Genomic DNA, 18590 nt, shown 5'->3' with positions numbered 1-18590 from the left:
TGTCTCTGGCTCCACACCCAATTCGGCACATTTGGGCAAACTCCTGGCAGATATTGTGTAGCGATGTAATTGTTCACTGAAACTTTTCACACACTGATCTCATCTTGTGGACAACATCTAAATGACACCTAGGATCCTATCTCAATGTATGGCTTTCATTTTGCATTTCAAAGATGATGGAACAAATATATAGAAAACGCATGTTTTTTTTGTTTGTATTATCTTTTACCAGATCTAATGTGTTCTCCTACATTAATTTCACATTTCCACAAACTTCAAAGTGTTTCCTTTCAAATGGTATCAATAATATGCATATCCTTGCTTCAGGTCCTAAGCTACAGGCAGTTAGATTTGGTTATGTCATTTTAGGCGAAAATTGAGAAAAGGGTCCGATCCTTCTAAACTACCCTCATTATCAAGAGGTTACAGGAACACACTTTTATGCATACTTTTGTTAACGGTAATTCTTTGGAGTTTCAAACATTAGCCATGGAGTTGGATAGCCACAGAGGGAAATTCACCAAGGTCCAACTCGACCAGTTTCTGCAGACTGATATGAGATCTCCCCCCCCCCCATACACAAAGCAAAATGATCATGGAAACTGATATTATTCTTTGAAGACAGTTATTAAAGAACAAAAAAAAGGCTATATGAGGATAGTCTTGTAGGAGTTTTTATGAGATCACATGGGGCCGAGCAGGCGCTTGGGGTCCATGAAAGAAGCCCGTATTAGACCCACATCACAGGGATAGCGCCAACTCAAAGAGGAAGAGTCAAAGTGTCCTGGTACTAGCCCCGAGCATCAAGCCCTCTCAGAACCAAAAAAACAAAACCACGTTTGCATCCCTGCTCATGCATTTTTCATCAGCCAGAGATACGAAACCCTTTCAGAAATAAATATCAATTATTGAAATTGTTAATTAGACGCCCATAATTGGCAAAGATACACATGAATAAATAACTTTGACCGTTAATTATTGATTAAAAAAAATGTGAAGCTCAGCAGGGAACACTTTTGAGAGTCTCTTAAGATCAAGCAAAATAAGAAATATGAGTTTTGGCCTTGAGTAATGTTCAATTAAAGGACTGTTGACTTTGCTGTAAAAGTCCAGTCATTTGCCCTGCGTCCTCTGATATATGTGGACTCCAATCCCCACGGTCATCAGTGTGTCAACAGTGTGCAACATGGGATTTGGCTCTGCCTAAACGGAGAAACGTCAGAGAAAAGATGACAGGAGATTCACAGGGTGCTTGACGTCTGTCGTAAATGGAAGTTCATGTCGGAGGATATGATGCAGTGATCTCAATCTAGTATCAGCCATGTACATTATGTACTGTATGTGTTCCAGTATATTTACCTCTTTATGGTAATGAAATAAACACGTATAGGAACCTACTAGGCCAAAAGCTACATGATCTCTCATCGAATAGGCCTAAAGCTGCATGATCCCTCAATTGGCCATTCTAGACCAGCTTAATATTCAACATCCATGTATCAGACTCTCTACCTCTGCAAGTCATTCTTCGCATTACAAATATCAAGCTCCTTCCAAAGAAAGAGTACAAAAACAGTGAGATCTGAGTAGACCCTGTCTATTCTTCATCTATGAACCCTTTGTATTTGTGATGGGAGGCTGATTGAAGGGTAAGTAGTGCATTTTGGAGGATGAATTCTTTATCTGCGAGTAGAAAAATCACAGAAGAATATACTCTGTGATTCCATTATTAGTCTCAGTTCTTTCCCGCTTTCTTTCCTGATAGCTGGATAATTAAACCTCTATAGTATTGTCTTCAATCTTCCATGCCCCACTTACAGCAAAGTCCTATTCCCAGATGAGAACCATTAAAAAGTATTTTTAGACGTTTGTTTTCAGATCAGTATGACTTCTTTGGTGCTAATTTGTTATTTGTGGAAGTAGAAAGAGTGGTGGTATGCATGTAAAATCCCATACAAAATAAATCCAATTCATATTCAACAAAAACTTTTATTCTACAATACGGTCTATGAATTACAAAAAACCTGAACTGATCTGTAGAGTGCGTTACTTGACATCAGATATAAAGCTCATAGGCTGGAATGTTACAACGGCACTGTATCTTAAGGCAGTAGTCCCTTGGATGAGATGGGAAGCAGCTTGTCAATTACTGCTCTTGTGTTTGACAGAGGCTCTGGGCACTGTAAATTCCACATTAATAGACAGCATGAAAAAAGCAGGAGAATAAATCATTTGCATTCAAAAGAAGAACATAAAGTCTTATACATAAAATCTAACTTGAAGGCTTACGAATCAGATCGGGTCAATTTCTTATTCATCAATCTCATATTTTTATGACAAAAGACATTTAAGACTTAAATATTGTTTATCCAGTGGTTCATCACTAGTCATTTAACCGCATATAAATAAGGATTGCAGTAGTAATGTTAACAGCAATTCATACAATTTTTGGCCATGAAGACCTATACTTCAAGCACTATATAAAAATGACACATCAGTACCTTTCCCAAATTAGGTTTAGTCTTAAACCTAGCATAAAAACTGGTTTGGTTGTGCAATTGTATCACTTCTAATTAGAGTAAATGTAAACGTTAGTCTCTTGTGTGAGACCAAATCAATACTTTCAGGGTAAGGGTCTGACCTGATTGAGCAGCCACTCATAAGTGTACAGCACAACAGACCAATCAAAAGGAACTAAAACCAAGAGGGGAAACCTCTTGATAGTGATAATAACGCTGATGTAAAATAGCTTAAGCAACAATTCCCATTAGGTGTGTGTCCTGGAGAGCGTATAGGTAACTAACTCATCCCTATTGTGTATAATATTTTCTAGACCGATTAAGGCCTGAACCAAGGATGTGAGACCTTCTACAGTCCAACAGGGTCAATGTTACCTATAATGAGTGGATTCACTGCTTGGTCACAGGTAGGTCCCATGAACAAGCAGTGACTGGAATACTGAGTGAGGTAAACCCCGCAATTAAACGTTTGAGAGCAGAGGTAGATTTAAAATCGATGTAAACTCTGATCCAGACTGAATGAATAAGACAATGAGAGTGTTTTTTTTTGGTACCAGGGGATTGCTTTGCTCTCGGGGAAGTGGTTGAGCGTGTCTCTTATTCGGAGGTCCTCTGTCAGTCCTCACGCTGGGCAGCCATCTGTCTGGGCTGTGGCTGTGTGACTGGCAGGTTCTCGTGGAGGTACTTCAAGGTGCCGTGTTCAGAAAAGTCCGCTGCAGTGTGACCGTCTCCTCTCAGAACCCACTTGGTGGTGAGGAGACCCTCAAGACCCACAGGGCCCCGGGCATGGATACGAGCTGTACTGATGCCCACCTCAGCACCTAGAGGGAGTGAGACAGGGAGTGAGTGAGATAGTTGAACAGGAAGTCAGTGATACATTTTTTTTTAAACGATGCATACCCAGTCCGAAGCGGTATCCATCTGCGAATCGTGAACTGGCGTTCCAAAACACACAAGCACTGTCCAGCTGCTGCAGGAACTGCTCCGCTGTGTCCTCTGTAAGAATCATCATCACAGCTACCATCATTGTCATCATCTCTCATCATCTCTCAGCTATATTTCCTCTATTACACACAACGGATCATTCAATTTAGATCGACATATTATACAATCTGTGGCCACTAGATGGTAGAACAAAGACAGAAAATGCTCTGTCCTCTGCACGGAACCAACTAGAAATCCATCTATAATTCAACCCATCTTAGATATTGTCAGTAAAGTACTCCATCAAAATGTATTATAAAACTTGAGGGGAGAATAACATTCAAGAAGAATATCAATCATATCACTACATATAAATTAATAACAAAGATCCCTTCGCAAAACCTATTTTACATTCAAATCAGTTCTGTCCTCTTCAAAGTAGTCTCATGGGGAGGTTTTACACGAAGCCAAAAAAATGCTGTCATTACTTATTAGAGAAAGAGAGGAAGAAAGGGACAAGGGGGGAAAAGAGACGGACAGGTCTCTCTTGAAAGAGAGATTTTGTCTCTCTCACCCAGACTAACTTGGGTGAATCAAGGTGAAGACAAAAGAAAGAGAGAAACTTCTCACAACTATTACATAGCCAGACAGTCATAGCTACCGTTTTCAGTAACAATGACGTCGGTGTGGGAGCTGCCATATCTGTGGATATGGTCTATAGCCTCCTGCATGCTGTCCACCACCTCGATGCAGCACTCCAGATCCCCGTATTCTGTCCTCAGAGACTTGACCTCCGATGGGCTAAAGGTCAGGTAGGAGGCGAACCTGGGGCCAGCGTGGATCTTCACCTAAAAGGGTCACATTGGGAAGGGGGTTATCATTACATTCGGCGATCGGTCAATTAATCAAATCGGGGAGTTTGCGTGGATCTAGGGTTGCAAAGGGAGGGTATATTACCGGTAACTTTTAAGTTTACCAGTAAACTACACAGAATTTTCACAACTGACAAAGATAATAAAATAAGATTACTTTAAATTAACAAAAGAATAGAACGACAAAGCTGTAAAACATGACTAAATATAGCCCATCAACTTAGTGAATACCATTGGTGTTTAATATGAGGGTTTCAGCATGAAATATCCTTTATATTTTAACATGCTTTAATTGATTTTACGATGTCAATATGTCTGTTGTAAATGTTTAGACGCCAAACCGTTGGCAGTTGTGAAAAGTCAGTAGTTGGAAGAGTTGCAGAAATAATTGCAAATGATGTCATTGTTGATGAGATTCTTTTTTCATTAATCAGGCTATTTTCTCTTTAACCATATGATCTATCTGCTAGAGAGACTCTTAGGCAATATGGACACAGTTATACAGATCAATAAAAAAAAAATGAGTATTTTATATGAATAGATTTTTTTTTCAAAGTTAAGATTATAAATTACCAAAGTTTCCATAGATTGCCATAGATAGATCTGTCATAGCGAATCACAACAAACATTTTTAGTGATAGTTGGAAGTAATTCTGTTATGATTATCATCAATTGGATTGTAAAATGTTCATTTTTGTGAATTGGGTTTTAGCATAAACCGTTAACAATGAGCCATGAAAAACGCAGTTAATCAACATGTGTAAACCCATCCACCTCAGTGAAAGAAAATAAATATTTGATTTGAAGTTGTAGTCAAATGTAACCAACCATTCCACCAAACAAGCAGCCAGTCGGTCATTACTGTGTCTTATTTAGCCAAGTGATTTGAACCTGTATTTAAGAGGAGATGAAGAGGAGGATAATATCACTTGTTTATGTCAATGTGTCTGTAACTGCGTATTTGAGTGTGTGTGTGTGTGTGTGTGTGTGGTCTTACCCGTTCGGTGCGGAGCATGTCTATGATCTGGTCAAACAGAGTGGTCCTGAGGATATCCCTGTGCACCAACAGCGTTTCCATAGCATTGCAGGCCGCAGGGTAGTCACATTTAGAGTCTCTGACTGGAGAGAGAAAACGTCAATCAATCACGCCTTCTCCTTCATTGGTAGTAAATGAAAATGTGTGTGTGTGACAGGTGTGTCTGCGTGTATTGTCCCACTGACCGATCTTGATGACCTTGTCGATGGTGGCCTCCGAGTCAACGTAGACGTGGCAGATGCCCTCACTGTGGCCCAGCACTGGGATGCTCTTGGCTGCTCTCTGGATGTTCCTGACCAGCTGAGACGAGCCTCGCGGGATGATCAGGTCTATCATCTTATCTAGTCTGCACAGGTCCTCCACCTCCTCACGGGTATTCACCTGGGACACGCAAAATAAACCCTACTGCATTCTGGGATTTCTTTTTTCTGTAGGGGGAATACACTGTGCTACATTGATTTCAATTCTCCGCTGAGTACGTACAGGATAGCACTCACCTTAGGAAAGGAGGAATGAAAGGATTCTTTTGGATGGTGTCTGACTATATTTACTACTGGCAGAATAACACAGAATTTGCCCATACCTAGTGTTCTACGATTTCAGTATAAATTATGGTATTTAAATATCTTCCATGATGTTTTTCTTAAATGGGCTGTTTTTTTCCCAGCTATGATTACCAGCTGTACAGCCTCTTTGACCCCATGGATGTCCAGTGCTTCCTGGGTCAGCTCATGTAAGACGCGGTTGGTGTTGGCTGCTTCCTTACCCCCCTTCGCCAGCAGAGCATTACCGCTGGCTATGGCTAGAGCTGATACCTACACACAAATGAGAACAATAGCCTTTTACCCACAGAATTGCATAACCACCAGCACGAACACCATCTTACCAAAAGATAGACGAGCCCAAACGCACACACAAACCCATTACCTGCGGTAAGCAGTCGGGGCGGGCCTCGAAGATGACCAGCAGTACTCCTATGGGCACAGTGATCTGCTCCAGCTCTAAGTTGTGGGCTACTCTGGTCCTACGCAGCACTCTGCCCACGCTGTCCTGAGAAGCCACGGCTATCTGTCTCAGCCCAATAGCCAGGCTATTTAGCTTGGCCGGGGACAGGCTCAGACGATTGAGCAGGGCTGACGACAACTGGCCTGATAGGGGGATGGAGAACACAAAGAAATTAGATGTAGTTGAAAACCCCTGACTATCCCTTCAACTACTCAAGCGCTGCTCTTATACACCTTCAAATGCAACAGCACCCTCAAATATCATAGTCACACAACGGGATGTTGGTGAGTAAAACGTCCCTACGAGTAGGACCTGTTTTGACAAATACCATCGATTCAATCAGAGAGATAAGACGGACGTGACGGGAATAGTCACCCGCATTGGCTGCTAGGTCCATGTCCGTCTTGTTGGCAGCAAGGATCTCCTCCTTCTTCTCAACCAGCAGGTCTGCCAGGTGACAGATGATCGCGCCTCTCTGGGGTGGGAACGATTCATTAAAGATTTAACTAACTGCAGACACACATGGGATCACGTATACTGTATAACTGTGTATGAGTGTCTGACCTGGTCCGGGTGCAGGGCTGCCAGGGTTCTGCCGGAGTTTCGGGCCATCTCAGTCTGCTGCTCCACAGTGGGGCCTGGAGATGGTCACGTTACCGCGGATGAGCACAGACGACAGATACAAAACAGCAAAAGGGACCATTGGACATCAACACGCGTGATCATAATCCTAATCGTCTTCATTAGAAGAACTACAATCACCATGATCCTCACCATTATGCTCATTGTTGTCATAATCATCATCATTCTAATAACCTTCATCGTCGGTGTCCGTCCCAAAGAGATGACCCCGGTAGAACTCACCGGCAGGTTTGACCTCGGAGAAGAAGGTGCCCACTTTCTTGCCCTCCACGATGTCAGTGATCACGTGACCCGTCACCTTGGGGTGGGTGCCGTTGGCGATGACTACTGACGTGCCCCCCTGTAAGGCCCACAGGGCAGCCTTTACCTGGGGGTAGAGGTGGGAATACACGTAGGCTTTTTGAATTCCCCACTTGTTTCTCCAGTAAGGATTTGGCCCCCAATGGAAAGACTTGCACTGAGGGTTGATGCCAAATATCACTCTGACACACAGAGCTCCAAAGTCTGTAACTAATTACGAAGACTTTCTTAAAACCTGATTACAGATGTGTAGTCCTCAACTCTTACATGTAGTGAACGACACAGTTTTCATTTCTAATCTACGCTTGTCTTTGTAATTACCTTTGCCTCCATGCCTCCTAAACCCACCCTGGATTTTGTCCCATAGGTGATCGACTGCTGGTCACCAGGGTAGAAGATGTCAATGAGTTTGGCGTCATCCGATCCAGGAGGGCTGTCGTACAGTCCTACAAGAGATAGGAGGTAACTATGTTTACATGATTGTTTCCTTTGGTGCTAGCCTAACATGCACAAAGATTACCTCCCTGTCCAATCCATCAGTGAATGCCAAATACAACCAGGGTCGTGTTTATTATGGTACATAACGGAAGACATTTAAAAAAAGGTTCCGACAGAAAACAAAAATGAGTATTTCCTATTGTACAAGTCCAGGTAGTCACGGCCAGTTTAAGTCCGTTTTCTTCCATTCAGTGCCGAGTGAACACAACCAAAAAGACCTGAGGGGTATACCCACGAAGTAGGATGAACAACCAGAAATAACTACTGATTTCTGGTTCATTAAGAAAGCTAAACTTGGATACGTGTTTTTAGTTGAGTCAATAAGACCATGCCCATTTTAAAGCTTACTGTATCTTAAAAAAAAAAAAAAGTAAAGTTATTTCATAATATTTAGGCAAGTTAGCTGGCTAACTCCTTGATCCTACTTTGCAGTATACCCCTCTGTAGTTCCCCCTCTTACAGTAATGCTCCTAAATTACCGCGTATTGTTTTGAGCCAGAGTGCAGGCAGATGGCGCGTTACCTAATGGGTGTTAATGTGTTGCTGTGTGAGCAATCTACCTTCCACGTCAGAGAGAGCGATGAGCAGGTCTGCCTTCATCTCCACAGCCAGGCGTGCAGCCAGACTGTCATTGTCCTTTATACTGATGACCTAACGTGGAGGAAAACACACCGACTTAGTCTCACAGAAAGACATCGAAATTGACGGGGTAAAAGTAATAGAGTGTTGTGTCAGTCGAAATTGAGGTCAGCGTAAAAGAAAACGTGTCATTGAAATCCAAGCATTTTATTATAAAGTGAAGCACCGCTAGATTGGCTATCGTTGATATTGGCTTTCCTACTGTGTGGGTTAGCAAAGCTACTGGCACTACAAACTTTAGTTGTTTAGTACTAGTGTGTTTTTCTTGCTCGTTCCGCCTAAGCTTACGGAAGGAGAAAAGAAGCATGCGTCTACCTCCAGGAGTGAGACCAGACAGCCACGCTTTTAGGTCCAGTCGGCTACCATATAGAAGGGAATTACCTTCTCCCATCTCCCCAGCCCTCCCTGCACGCACATCCTTTGGGGGGAGGAAAGGAGGAGTAGCGGGCAGGTAGAGCGAGCCGGTGAAGAGTACCAGCCGTATGGTAGTATGCTAGCTGCTAACACTACACCGCTATACACACCCCTCGCCCCTGTCCTGCCCTCTCCGGACCCCCCTGTGCTCTGTACCCACGTTTACCCCCTGGAGGTCGCTGTTGGGCTCAGGCGGGGGCACCACGGCGTCGTTGGTGTTGATGATTGGCACAATGTTCATGCGGAGCAGCTCCTGTAATGTGCTGTTTAGGTTCTGCCGCTTCTGGTCGTCATGGAAGTCCAAGTTGGTGACCAGGACCTGGGATTAAATCAGAGCAAATCCTGTTTCGATTCAATACAACTTTATTGAGAGGTAATTGTGCTGGGTAACAGTGTGAATTCAAATACATAGAGAAAGTGTGCATACCTGTGCAGTGCATGTGCTGTACTGCGTGAACATGGCCTCATACAGGGCCATCAGGCCACTCTGTCCGGCTGCCGCACAGGCCCGCGCCTCCAGAACTGGTACTGACTGAAACCCGACAGATAGATTGAGAGAGAGAGGAACGATATGAATAGATTTTTTTATAATAAAGTTGATTTCACCATATTTTGGAGCAGTTTGTATAAGATTTGGGCCCGTGTCCACAGTCTCTCAGAAAGGAGTGCTAATCTTTCCATGTAAGCTTATTCATTATGATCAAAAAGGCAAAAACTGATCCTAGATCAGCACTCCTTTTCAGAGGCTTTGTGGATAATGGGCATTGGTCTCACCATGTCTTTGAGCTGGTTCTGTCCAGAGTGCAGGGCCTGTCTGACACTTTGGGACAGCAGGATCTCGTGCCTCAGTCTCTGCTTGCCGAAGGCCACCGCCCCGCTGGTGACGATCATCATCTCTCTTCCCTGGTTCTGTAGCATGGCCACCTGCAACACAAACTATCTCAGTGACCCACATTTAAAGCCTCTCAAGTAGCCTTGCAACAACGAATAAACTACAGTAAGCAGACAACTGTTAAAATACAAGCTTTAAGTCATGTCTTGAGTGAAGGTCCTGTTCCCCCGTCAGCCTTTTTACCTTTGACCTTCCTCACCTGCTCCACAACGGAGGCCAGTCTTCCCAGCGCCAGGCCGCACTCGTCACCCCGGGTTACCACGGCGCTTCCCAGTTTGACCACAATCCTCTTGGCCTGGCGGAGCTCCCCACGATGAGCAAAGGAGTTACCGTTGGCACGCGCCAGGGACACTGAAAGAATACAAGTTACTACCCTGCCTTACGGTGGTGCCAATCTGAAGCACTGGTCGAGCGCTTTATAAAATGTATCCTTATTGCTTCCCTTGGTTAACTTGAGGCAATGTTCATAAACACTGTGCCTAACCAGCATTAGCGCACACACACATCAGTACATCTCCTACCAGTAAGATCATGTGGTAAGTGTGTGTGTGCCGGGTTCGGTTTTGTTCCATCATTGATTATATAAAGAGTTAGACAAACAGAGCAGCCAGGACCCCCTCACCCCCCTCCTAAATTCCCTGGTATCCACGGAGATGAAAAACACAGGGTGCAAACTGCCACATCAGCACAGCAACCCGGCAAAGCCATCGCTGACTGCACACATCTCTCCACTAAAGTGCAGTCAACCGCGTGTGTGAGTGAGTGTGAGAGTCAAAGTCTGGGGTAACAGAAACGAAGAGAGAGGATGGCCAGAAAGGGATATGCCTCCATTATCTTGATGCAATCAATCTTGTTTATCCTGCACCAGGAGGATAAACAAGCATGCACAGGTATGCAAGATGATAGCATTAAACGATTAGGACTTGATCAATTTAGGGAACTAGGCTATCCTTCTTGCTTGAGAGAAGAAACCAAACAAATACATCACTGACTTGTGGTCCCATATTAAGGCTTACATATGCTATGCAGTTATCATGCCATTACTAAAATCCCAAGCTACAGAAACTATTGAAATTGAAAAATCACTGGAATAATAACCTACTATTTTCTAAATGTATCCTACATAGATATCTATACCGCTCCTCAATGACTGGAGTAGCCTACTGTATGTATGCATGTAGGCCTGTATTATGTGTGTGGGTATGTGAATGTATGCATGTTTGCCAGTCCCACTTGCCTTGTGTCAGTGGTTTAGCAAGACGAGGGCAGATGATGGTGCTTTTAGTCCTAGGGCCCAAGGGGAGCCCAGCGCACAGAGACAGCCTCTGTAGCAGCATGGTCAACTGACCCGCACTTCCAACAGCTAGAGAGGAGAGAGAATCATTTAATCACTATCAAATCTTCAATGTTCCATGTTCTCATTTCTTGAACTTGAAGAATTCAAATCACAGCTCAACATTTAAAAGTTCCAAAAGGATGACATTTTATTGTAGGCCGTCATTGTAAATAAGAATTTGTTCTTAACTGACTTGCATAATTAAATAAAAGGTTTTTATAGATAGAATGGCATAAGGTCAGTATTTTTGCATGTGGATAAAGAACAGAAAAACTCACAGTAATACTTGCTTATCCTCCAAGTCCTGTGTGTCTGTTATGCAGCCACGTCTATCAAGCCCATCTCGTTTAAAAAAGGACTACTCTCCAACCTTTCTATTCCACATTCCGTACAGTATAAACAAGGCCTGCCCTCAACCAATAGGAGAGCTGAAGCCAGTCTAAATCACAGAAACTCCTCCCTTTCATGTGCTTTTCTGTTGCTGATGAAACTATCCCTGCCCCTTGCAGGATCACTTATTATGTCCCCCTTATTGGGGAAAAAAAGGCAGAGCAACTCATGTCGGTCTCTTCTCAAGAATGACAGATGATATGTTTTGTTTGAACTATCACCCACTCAAAGCTGTCATTGTCAACAACTTGTCACTGAGCAGCTCAAGGCAGACTGATCTGTATCATGCTCGGACAGCAGAGGCTCCGGCACCACCACATGGCTGTTCCAGCATTAGCTAGCTACTTACTATACAGGTCAGGTGGCTATGTGTGCGTTCACTCACTCACCACCAGAATTCGTTGCAAATTCTTGCAAAACTTCACCCGCGACAACACACTCAGACGTTACCGTATGTGCGCAGTGATTTAGTTCATTGAAATTACAGGTGTTCTCTTCTCTTTCGGGCCGTGATAGAGAGGGAAGCAATGACAGTTGGGCGGGGGGTAAACAGAACGAATAGCTGGGCGTAAACGGAAGTTACAGAGCCATACACCTAGCGCAGTGATTGGTCAGGAATCAGCTGTAGGCAACGACTGGGCGCGTTCCAGGTTATCTTAATTTTAACCACCATCCCCTCACACCTCACACGTTTTAATTTTTACCCTAGCACTACACAGCTGTTTCAATTAACCAACTCATCATCAAGCTTTGATTATTTGAACCAAATCAAATTGTATTAATCACATGCGCCGAATACAGCAGGTGTAGACCTTACAGTGAAATGCTTACTTACAAGTCACTAACCAACAATGCAGTTTAAAAAAAATCAAAAATAAATAAAAGTAACAAGTAGATAAAGAGCAACAGTAAAATAACAATAGCGAGACTATATACAGGGGGTACCGGTACAGAGTCAATGTGCAGGGGCACCGGTTGGTCAAGGTAATATGTACATGTAGGTAGAATTATTAAAGTGACTATGCATAGATAATAAAAGAGAGTAGCAGTGGTGTAAAAGAGGTGGGGGGGGGCAATGCAAATAGTCTGGGTAGCCATTTCGTTAGATGTTCAGGAGTCTTATAGCTTGGGGGTAGAAGCTGTTTAGAAGCCTCTTGGACCTAGACGTGGTGCTCCGGTACTGCTTGCCGTGCTGTAGCAGAAAGAACAGTCTGACTAGGGTGACTGGAGTCTGACCATTTTTAGGGCCTTCCTCTGACACCGCCTGGTATACAGGTCCTGGATGGCAAGGAGGCTTGGCCCCGGTGATGTATTGAGCCGTACGCACTGTAGTGCCTTGCGGTCGGAGGCCGAGCAGTTGCCATACGAGGCAGTGATGCAACCAGTCAGGATGCTCTCGATGGTGCAGATGTAGAACCTTTTGAGAATCTGAGGACCCATGCCAAATCTTTTCAGTCTCCTGAGGGGAAATAGGTTTTGTCGTGCCCTCTTCACGACTGTCTTGGTGTGCTTGGACTATGTTAGTTTGTTGGTGATGTGGACACCAAGGAACTTGAAGCTCTCAACCTCCTCCACTACAGCCCCATCGATGAGAATGGGGGTGTGCCTGGTCCTCCTTTTCCTGTAGTCCACAATCATCTCCTTTGTCTTGATAACGTTGAGGGAAATGTTGTTGTCCTGGCACCACACGGCGGCAGGTCTCTGACCTCCTCCCTATAGGCTGTCTCATCATTGTCAGTGATCAGGCCTACAACTGTTGTGTCATCAGCAAACTTAATGATGGTGTTGGAGTCGTGCCTGGCCGTACAGTCATGAGTGAACAGGGAGTACAGGAAGAGACTGAGCACGCACCCCTGAGGGGCCCCGTGTTGAGGATCAGCGTGGCAGATGTGTTGTTACCTACCCTTACCACCTGGGGGCAGCTCGTCAGGAAGTCCAGGATCCAGTTGCAGAGGGAGGTGTTTAGTCCCAGGGTCCTTAGCTTATTGATGATCTTTGAGGGCACTGTGGTGTTGAACACTGAGCTGTAGTCAATGAACAGCATTCTCACATAGGTGTTCCTTTTGTCCAGGTGGGAAAGGGCAGTGTGGAGTGCAATAGAGATTGCATCATCTGTGGATCTGTTAGGGCGGTATGCAGATTGAAGTGGGTCTAGGGTTTCTGGTATAATGGTGTTGATGTGAGCCATGACCAGCCTTTCAAAGCACTTCATGGCTACAGACGTGAATGCTACGGATCCACGTCCTCGGTGCACTTATTGATGAAGCCAATGGTGTATTCCTCAATGCCATTGGAAGAATCCTGGAACATATTCCAGTCTGTGCTACCAAAACAGTCCTGTATCTTGGCATCTGCTTCATCTGACCACTTTTTTATTGACCGAGTCATTGATGCTTCCTGCTTTAATCTTTGCTTGTAAGCAAGAACCAGGAGGATAGAATTATGGTCAGATTTGCCAAATGGAGGGCGAGGGAGAGCTATGTACGTGTCTCTGTGTGGAGTAAAGGTAGTCTTGAGATTTTTTTCCCCTCTGGTTGCACATTTAACATGCTGATATACATTTGGTAAAACAGATATGTTTCCCTGCAGTCCCCCGGCCAGTAGGAGCACCACCTCTGGATGAGTATTTTCCTGTTTGCTTATGGCGAAATAAAGCTCATTGAGCGCAGTCTTGGTGCCAGCATCGGTCTGTGGTGGTATGTAGACAGCTACGAAAAATACAGATGAAAACTCTAGGTAGATAGTGTGATCTACAGCTTATCATGAGATACTCTACCTCAGGTGAGAAAAACCTTGACTTCCTTAGATATCGTGCACCAGCCGTTGTTTACATATATGCATATTCTGCCACCCCTTGTCTTACCAGATGCGGCTGTTCTATCCTGCCGATACAGAGTATAACCAGCCAGCTGTATGTTGATAATGTCTTCGTTCAGCCATGACTCCATGAAGCATACCGTTTTTAATGTCCTGTTGGTAGTTTAATCTTCCTTGTAGGTCGTCAATTTTATTTTCCAATGATTGCACGTTAGCTAGAAGAATTGAAGGCAGTGGGAGTTTATTCGATCGCCTACAAATTCTCAGAGGGCAGCCGACCTCTGTCCTCTTTTTCCTCTGTCATCTCTTCACGCAAATGACAGGGATTTGGGCCTGTCCCCGGGAAAGCAGTATGTCGTTCACGTCGGACTCGTTAAAGGAAAAAAAGCTTCTGCCAGTTCGTGGTGAGTAATCGCTGTTCTGATGTCCAGAAGTTCTTCTCTGTCATAAGAGACGGTAGCAGCAACATTATGTACAAAATAATAATTTAAAAAAAAGTTACGAACAACGCAAAAAAACGAACATAAAACCCAATCGGTTAGGAGCATGTAAAACGTCAACCATCTTCTCTGGAACATCTAGGGTGGAATCAGCTGTGCATTGCTAGGGCAAAAAACAAAAGTTGCACTCAGGGAGGGGCCCAGGACCGAGTTTGGGCAACCCTGAGCTACACTATTGACAAAGATATTTAGCAATCATTTTATTTTATTGATGTTTCTGAGAAGTCAATTCTCCAGAGTTGTGTGCAGCGCGACTGATGTAAACACGACCCTGGAACAGGCCCTTGGTCATAAGGTGCGAATGTCATGTGATAACCGTTGTTGGAAGAAAAAAAAAAAAAATCACTACAGATTGCAAAATACTCCAGTGTCGCTTCGAATGAAAGATTATTTAACTAGTTTGAGCTTTTACATCGCACACTAACGAAGGTAAATAACACATGTAATTAATGTTGTCTTACGTTACGCCTAACCCGTTTTATTTTATGCTTATTAACTTGCTATGCTAGCTAGCGAAATTAGCTAGCGACAACTGTCAGCTCTGTCATTCATTGTTTTGATCAGCTAATAATGATGGACTTGTTTTCTTGCCTCTATCTTTAGACTATATGAAGACTATGCATTGCAGTTCCCAACTTGAATAACACATCTGACGATATTCCCTCATCTGCCCTCTTGCTCTTCTCAGATTCTCTGAACACAATGGTATGAGATTCTTTAGATCAATAGATTTTAAAGTTTGGTTTAGACGAAATTAAAATAATTGTAACTAGCATACTTGTTTACTATTTAACTAAATTAGCTACATTACTTTGAGATGAGATGAATGTGCTGAAAATCCACACAACATTCATGCTACATAATTTTTCTGGTGTGTGATAGATAGTAGGTCCCCAAACCCCTTCAATGGTCATGTTGCTCCCCTATGGTCATTCCCCCCCATACCGTCAAGTCTTTACTCTGCCTCCACCCCAATAGCCATTTATTTATTCTCCATTGCCACAGTTATGTATATAGTGTTATTTATATTGTTTTATTTTCATTGTATTTCCCTTAGTCCTTCATTGTGTATCCCTTAGTCCTGCATGTTGGAGCTCGAAGCCTAAGATTTTCACTATACCCTGCAATCACACCTGCAACCTGGTACAGTTAAAGTCGGAAGTTTAAATACACTTAGGTTGGAGTCCTTAACTCGTTTTTCAACCACTCCACAAATTTCTTGTTAATAACAAACTATAGTTTTGGCAAGTCGGTTAGGACATCTACTTTGTGCATGACACAAGTAATTTTTCCAACAATTGTTTACAGACAGATTATTTCACTGTATCACAATTCCAGTGGGTCAGAAGTTTACTGTGCCTTTAACAGCTTGGAAAATGCCAGAAAATGATGTCATGGCTAGGCTAATTGACATCATTTAAGTCAATTGGAGGTGTACCTGTGGATGTATTTCAAGGTCTACCTTCAAACTCAGTTCCTCTTTGCTTGACATCATGGAAAAATCTAAAGAAGTCAGCCAAGACCTCAGAAGAAAAATTGTAGACCTCCACAAGTCTGGTTCATCCTTGGGAGCAATTTCCAAACGGCTGAAGGTACCACGTCACCTGTACTAACAATAGTACGCAAGTATAAACACCATGGGACCACACAGCCGTCATACCGCTCAGGAAGGAGACGGGTTCTGTCTCCTAGAGATAAACGTACTGTGGTGCGAAAGGTGCAAATCAATCCCAGAACAACAGCAAAGGACCTTGTGAAGATGCTGGAGGAAACTGGTACAAAAGTATCTATATCCACAGTAAAAAGAGTCCTATATCGATATAACCTGAAAGGCCGCTCAGCAAGGAAGAAGCCACTGCTCCAAAATCGCCATAAAAATGCCAGACTACCGTTTGCAACTGCACATGGGGACAAAGATTGTAATTTTGGGAGAAATGTCCTCTGGTCTGATGAAACAAAAATAGAACTGTTTGGCCATAATGACCATTGATATGTTTGGAGGAAAAAGTGGGAGGCTTGCAAGCTGAAGAATACCATCCCAACCGTGAAGCACGGGGGTGGCAGCATCATGTTGTTGGGGTGGTTTGCTGCAGGAGGGACTGGTGCACTTCACAAAATAGATGGCATCATGAGGTAGGAAAATTATGTGGATATATTGAAGCAACATCTCAAGACATCAGTCAGGAAGATTAAAGCTTGGTCGCAAATGGGTCTTCCAAATGGACAATGACCCCAAGCATACTTCCAAAGTTGTGGCAAAATGGCTTAAGGACAACAAAGTCAAGGTATTGTAGTGGTCATCACAAAGCCCTAACCTCAATTCCGTAGAAAATTTGTGGGCAGAACTGAAAAAGTGTTTGTGAGCAAAGAGGCCTACAAACCTGAGTCAGGTACACCAGCTCTGTCAAGAGGAATGGGCCAAAATTCACCCAACTTATGGAAGGCTACCCAAAACGTTTGACCCAAGTTAAACAATTTAAAGGCAATGCTACCAAATACTAATTGAGTGTATGTAATCTTCTGACCCACTGATAATGTGATGAAAGAAATAAAAGCTGAAATAAATCATTCTCTCTACTATTATTCTGACATTTCACATTCTTAAAATAAAGTGGTGATCCTAACTGACCTAAGACAAGGAATGTTTACTTGGATTAAATGTCAGGAATTGTGAAAAACTGAGTTTAAATGTATTTGGCTAAGGTGTATATAAACTTCTGACATGACAGCTGTACATGCGACTATTAAACACTCTGAATCAGAGTGAAGTAGGCCATTTTCAGGTTAATACATCCACAGATAACAAACTAGATATGAACGTTTTGTGCCATGTAGATATAAAGACCTAGATTGGAGATTACATTTTCAGTGTGATGCAGTATGTATAAATATTTGCTTTGAAAGTACATGAACCACAGAGTAAATGTTTGGAGTTATGAATAGATTTCTACTTTCCTAGACTGGGCAAACTCGTCTACCGTGTCTAGGCCTACTGCTGAAACAATGGTTCACCATGTGCACAACGTTATTCATCACCACCACCTATTTACGTAGCAGAATAAGTCAAATCTACAACCGTGTGAGGATGACCTAAAGACATTTCTCATTGTGTTTGTTCATTTGTTATAGGGCCAGCAATGATGGAGAGCATTTGTTTGCTACTTGTTATGCTCTTAACATTTTTTGAACTTATCCCTGTTTTAGCCTTTTAGATCACAGCCTGATTTTTAACCTGTCATTTGAATTTTTCTATTTATTCAAATAAATTCAACATTTTTGCAGTTTAACTGTACCTGGCTTCAAGAAACCTTTTTATGTGCACGAGGTAATAGCTAACTTCGTCAACAACGCGAGCACACGGTCTTAGGTTTTCTTAACCCCTTTTCTCAAAACTGTGCAGATAGGGGTGGTATGTCTGGCCCTCCTAGGCCTGACCTCAGCCCTGATTTGTCCCGATGGTGGGATGTGTGACGACGAGAACACCTGCTGCAAGACCCCCAGCGGTGGATATGGCTGCTGTCCATTACCAAATGTAAGAGATTAGTCCCCGGTCGTCTAAATTTTGTATGTGAGTGATTGCTTGGTTAAATGAGGTATGCAGGACAGGGTGTCGGTCCAGCTGACCCTGCTTTGAACTGGTAGTGTGAAAATGCTTATTCATCACCATAGTGTGAAAGAACAAAGATCATTTTATCGCCATAGCCCAGCAACACCATCATCAGCAACACAGTGTTTTGATGGTATTGCTAATTCTGTGGGGGTTCTAGTCATTGGAATGTTGTAACATCGCTATAAAATGGACTGTTTTA

General features: G+C 43.2%; 2 protein-coding genes and 1 non-coding gene across 7 annotated transcripts in view; 1 reads left to right on the top strand and 2 right to left on the bottom strand.

Annotated features, from left to right (window-relative positions):
- Positions 1-1966: 1966 nt before the first annotated feature.
- On the bottom strand, positions 1967-12039 carry LOC106589322 (delta-1-pyrroline-5-carboxylate synthase). 4 transcript variants are annotated; one of them, XM_014179130.3, is made up of 18 exons: positions 11854-12039; positions 10976-11101; positions 9938-10089; positions 9621-9770; positions 9274-9378; positions 9007-9165; positions 8354-8444; positions 7617-7741; positions 7218-7362; positions 6918-6991; positions 6729-6828; positions 6276-6496; positions 6026-6163; positions 5534-5729; positions 5310-5431; positions 4102-4288; positions 3417-3512; positions 1967-3337 (listed from the first exon to the last, which is right to left on the bottom strand). In XM_014179130.3, the coding sequence occupies exons 2-18, from the start codon at positions 11073-11075 to the stop codon at positions 3132-3134; spliced, it is 2367 nt and encodes a 788-aa protein (XP_014034605.1). In that variant the 5' UTR covers positions 11076-11101; positions 11854-12039; the 3' UTR covers positions 1967-3131. The 4 variants fall into 4 exon arrangements, with proteins under 4 accessions (XP_014034605.1, XP_014034604.1, XP_014034606.1 ...); XM_014179129.3 differs by lacking the exon at positions 11854-12039 and adding an exon at positions 11353-11846; XM_014179131.3 differs by lacking the exon at positions 11854-12039 and adding an exon at positions 11353-11846 and having other exon boundaries at positions 9013-9165.
- Positions 5801-5931, bottom strand: LOC123731490 (small nucleolar RNA SNORA15). The gene has a single exon (XR_006762643.1). It is a non-coding gene; the product is annotated as a small nucleolar RNA SNORA15 (small nucleolar RNA).
- A 3025-nt stretch (positions 12040-15064) lies between the features above and the next one.
- grnb (granulin b) overlaps positions 15065-18590 on the top strand; it is a 28044-nt gene continuing 24518 nt past the window's right edge. Inside the window, exons 1-3 of one of the 2 annotated variants that reach the window (XM_014178869.3) lie at positions 15065-15210; positions 15385-15486; positions 18182-18313. In XM_014178869.3, the coding sequence (XP_014034344.2) occupies positions 15484-15486; positions 18182-18313 (135 nt within the window). In that variant the 5' untranslated portion in view covers positions 15065-15210; positions 15385-15483. 2 annotated transcript variants of the gene reach the window in all.

The sequence above is a fragment of the Salmo salar genome, chromosome 28 (assembly GCF_965601325.2).
Source record: "Salmo salar chromosome 28, fSalSal1, whole genome shotgun sequence".
Taxonomy (NCBI): domain Eukaryota; kingdom Metazoa; phylum Chordata; class Actinopteri; order Salmoniformes; family Salmonidae; genus Salmo; species Salmo salar.
The sequence above is the reverse complement of the archived record's forward strand: the minus strand, read 5'-3'. Positions and strand labels throughout refer to the sequence as shown.

Excerpts from the sequence above, each read along its gene's own strand:
- LOC106589322 (XM_014179130.3), bottom strand. The coding sequence starts at position 11,075 with ATGCTGCTACAGAGGCTGTCTCTGTGCGCTGGGCTCCCCTTGGGCCCT. Across the intron at positions 5,730-6,025 it reads TCAAAGAGGCTGTACAGCTG|GTGAATACCCGTGAGGAGGT; the intron begins GTAATCATAGCT and ends TGCGTGTCCCAG. Across the intron at positions 5,432-5,533 it reads CGACAAGGTCATCAAGATCG|TCAGAGACTCTAAATGTGAC; the intron begins GTCAGTGGGACA and ends TTCTCTCTCCAG.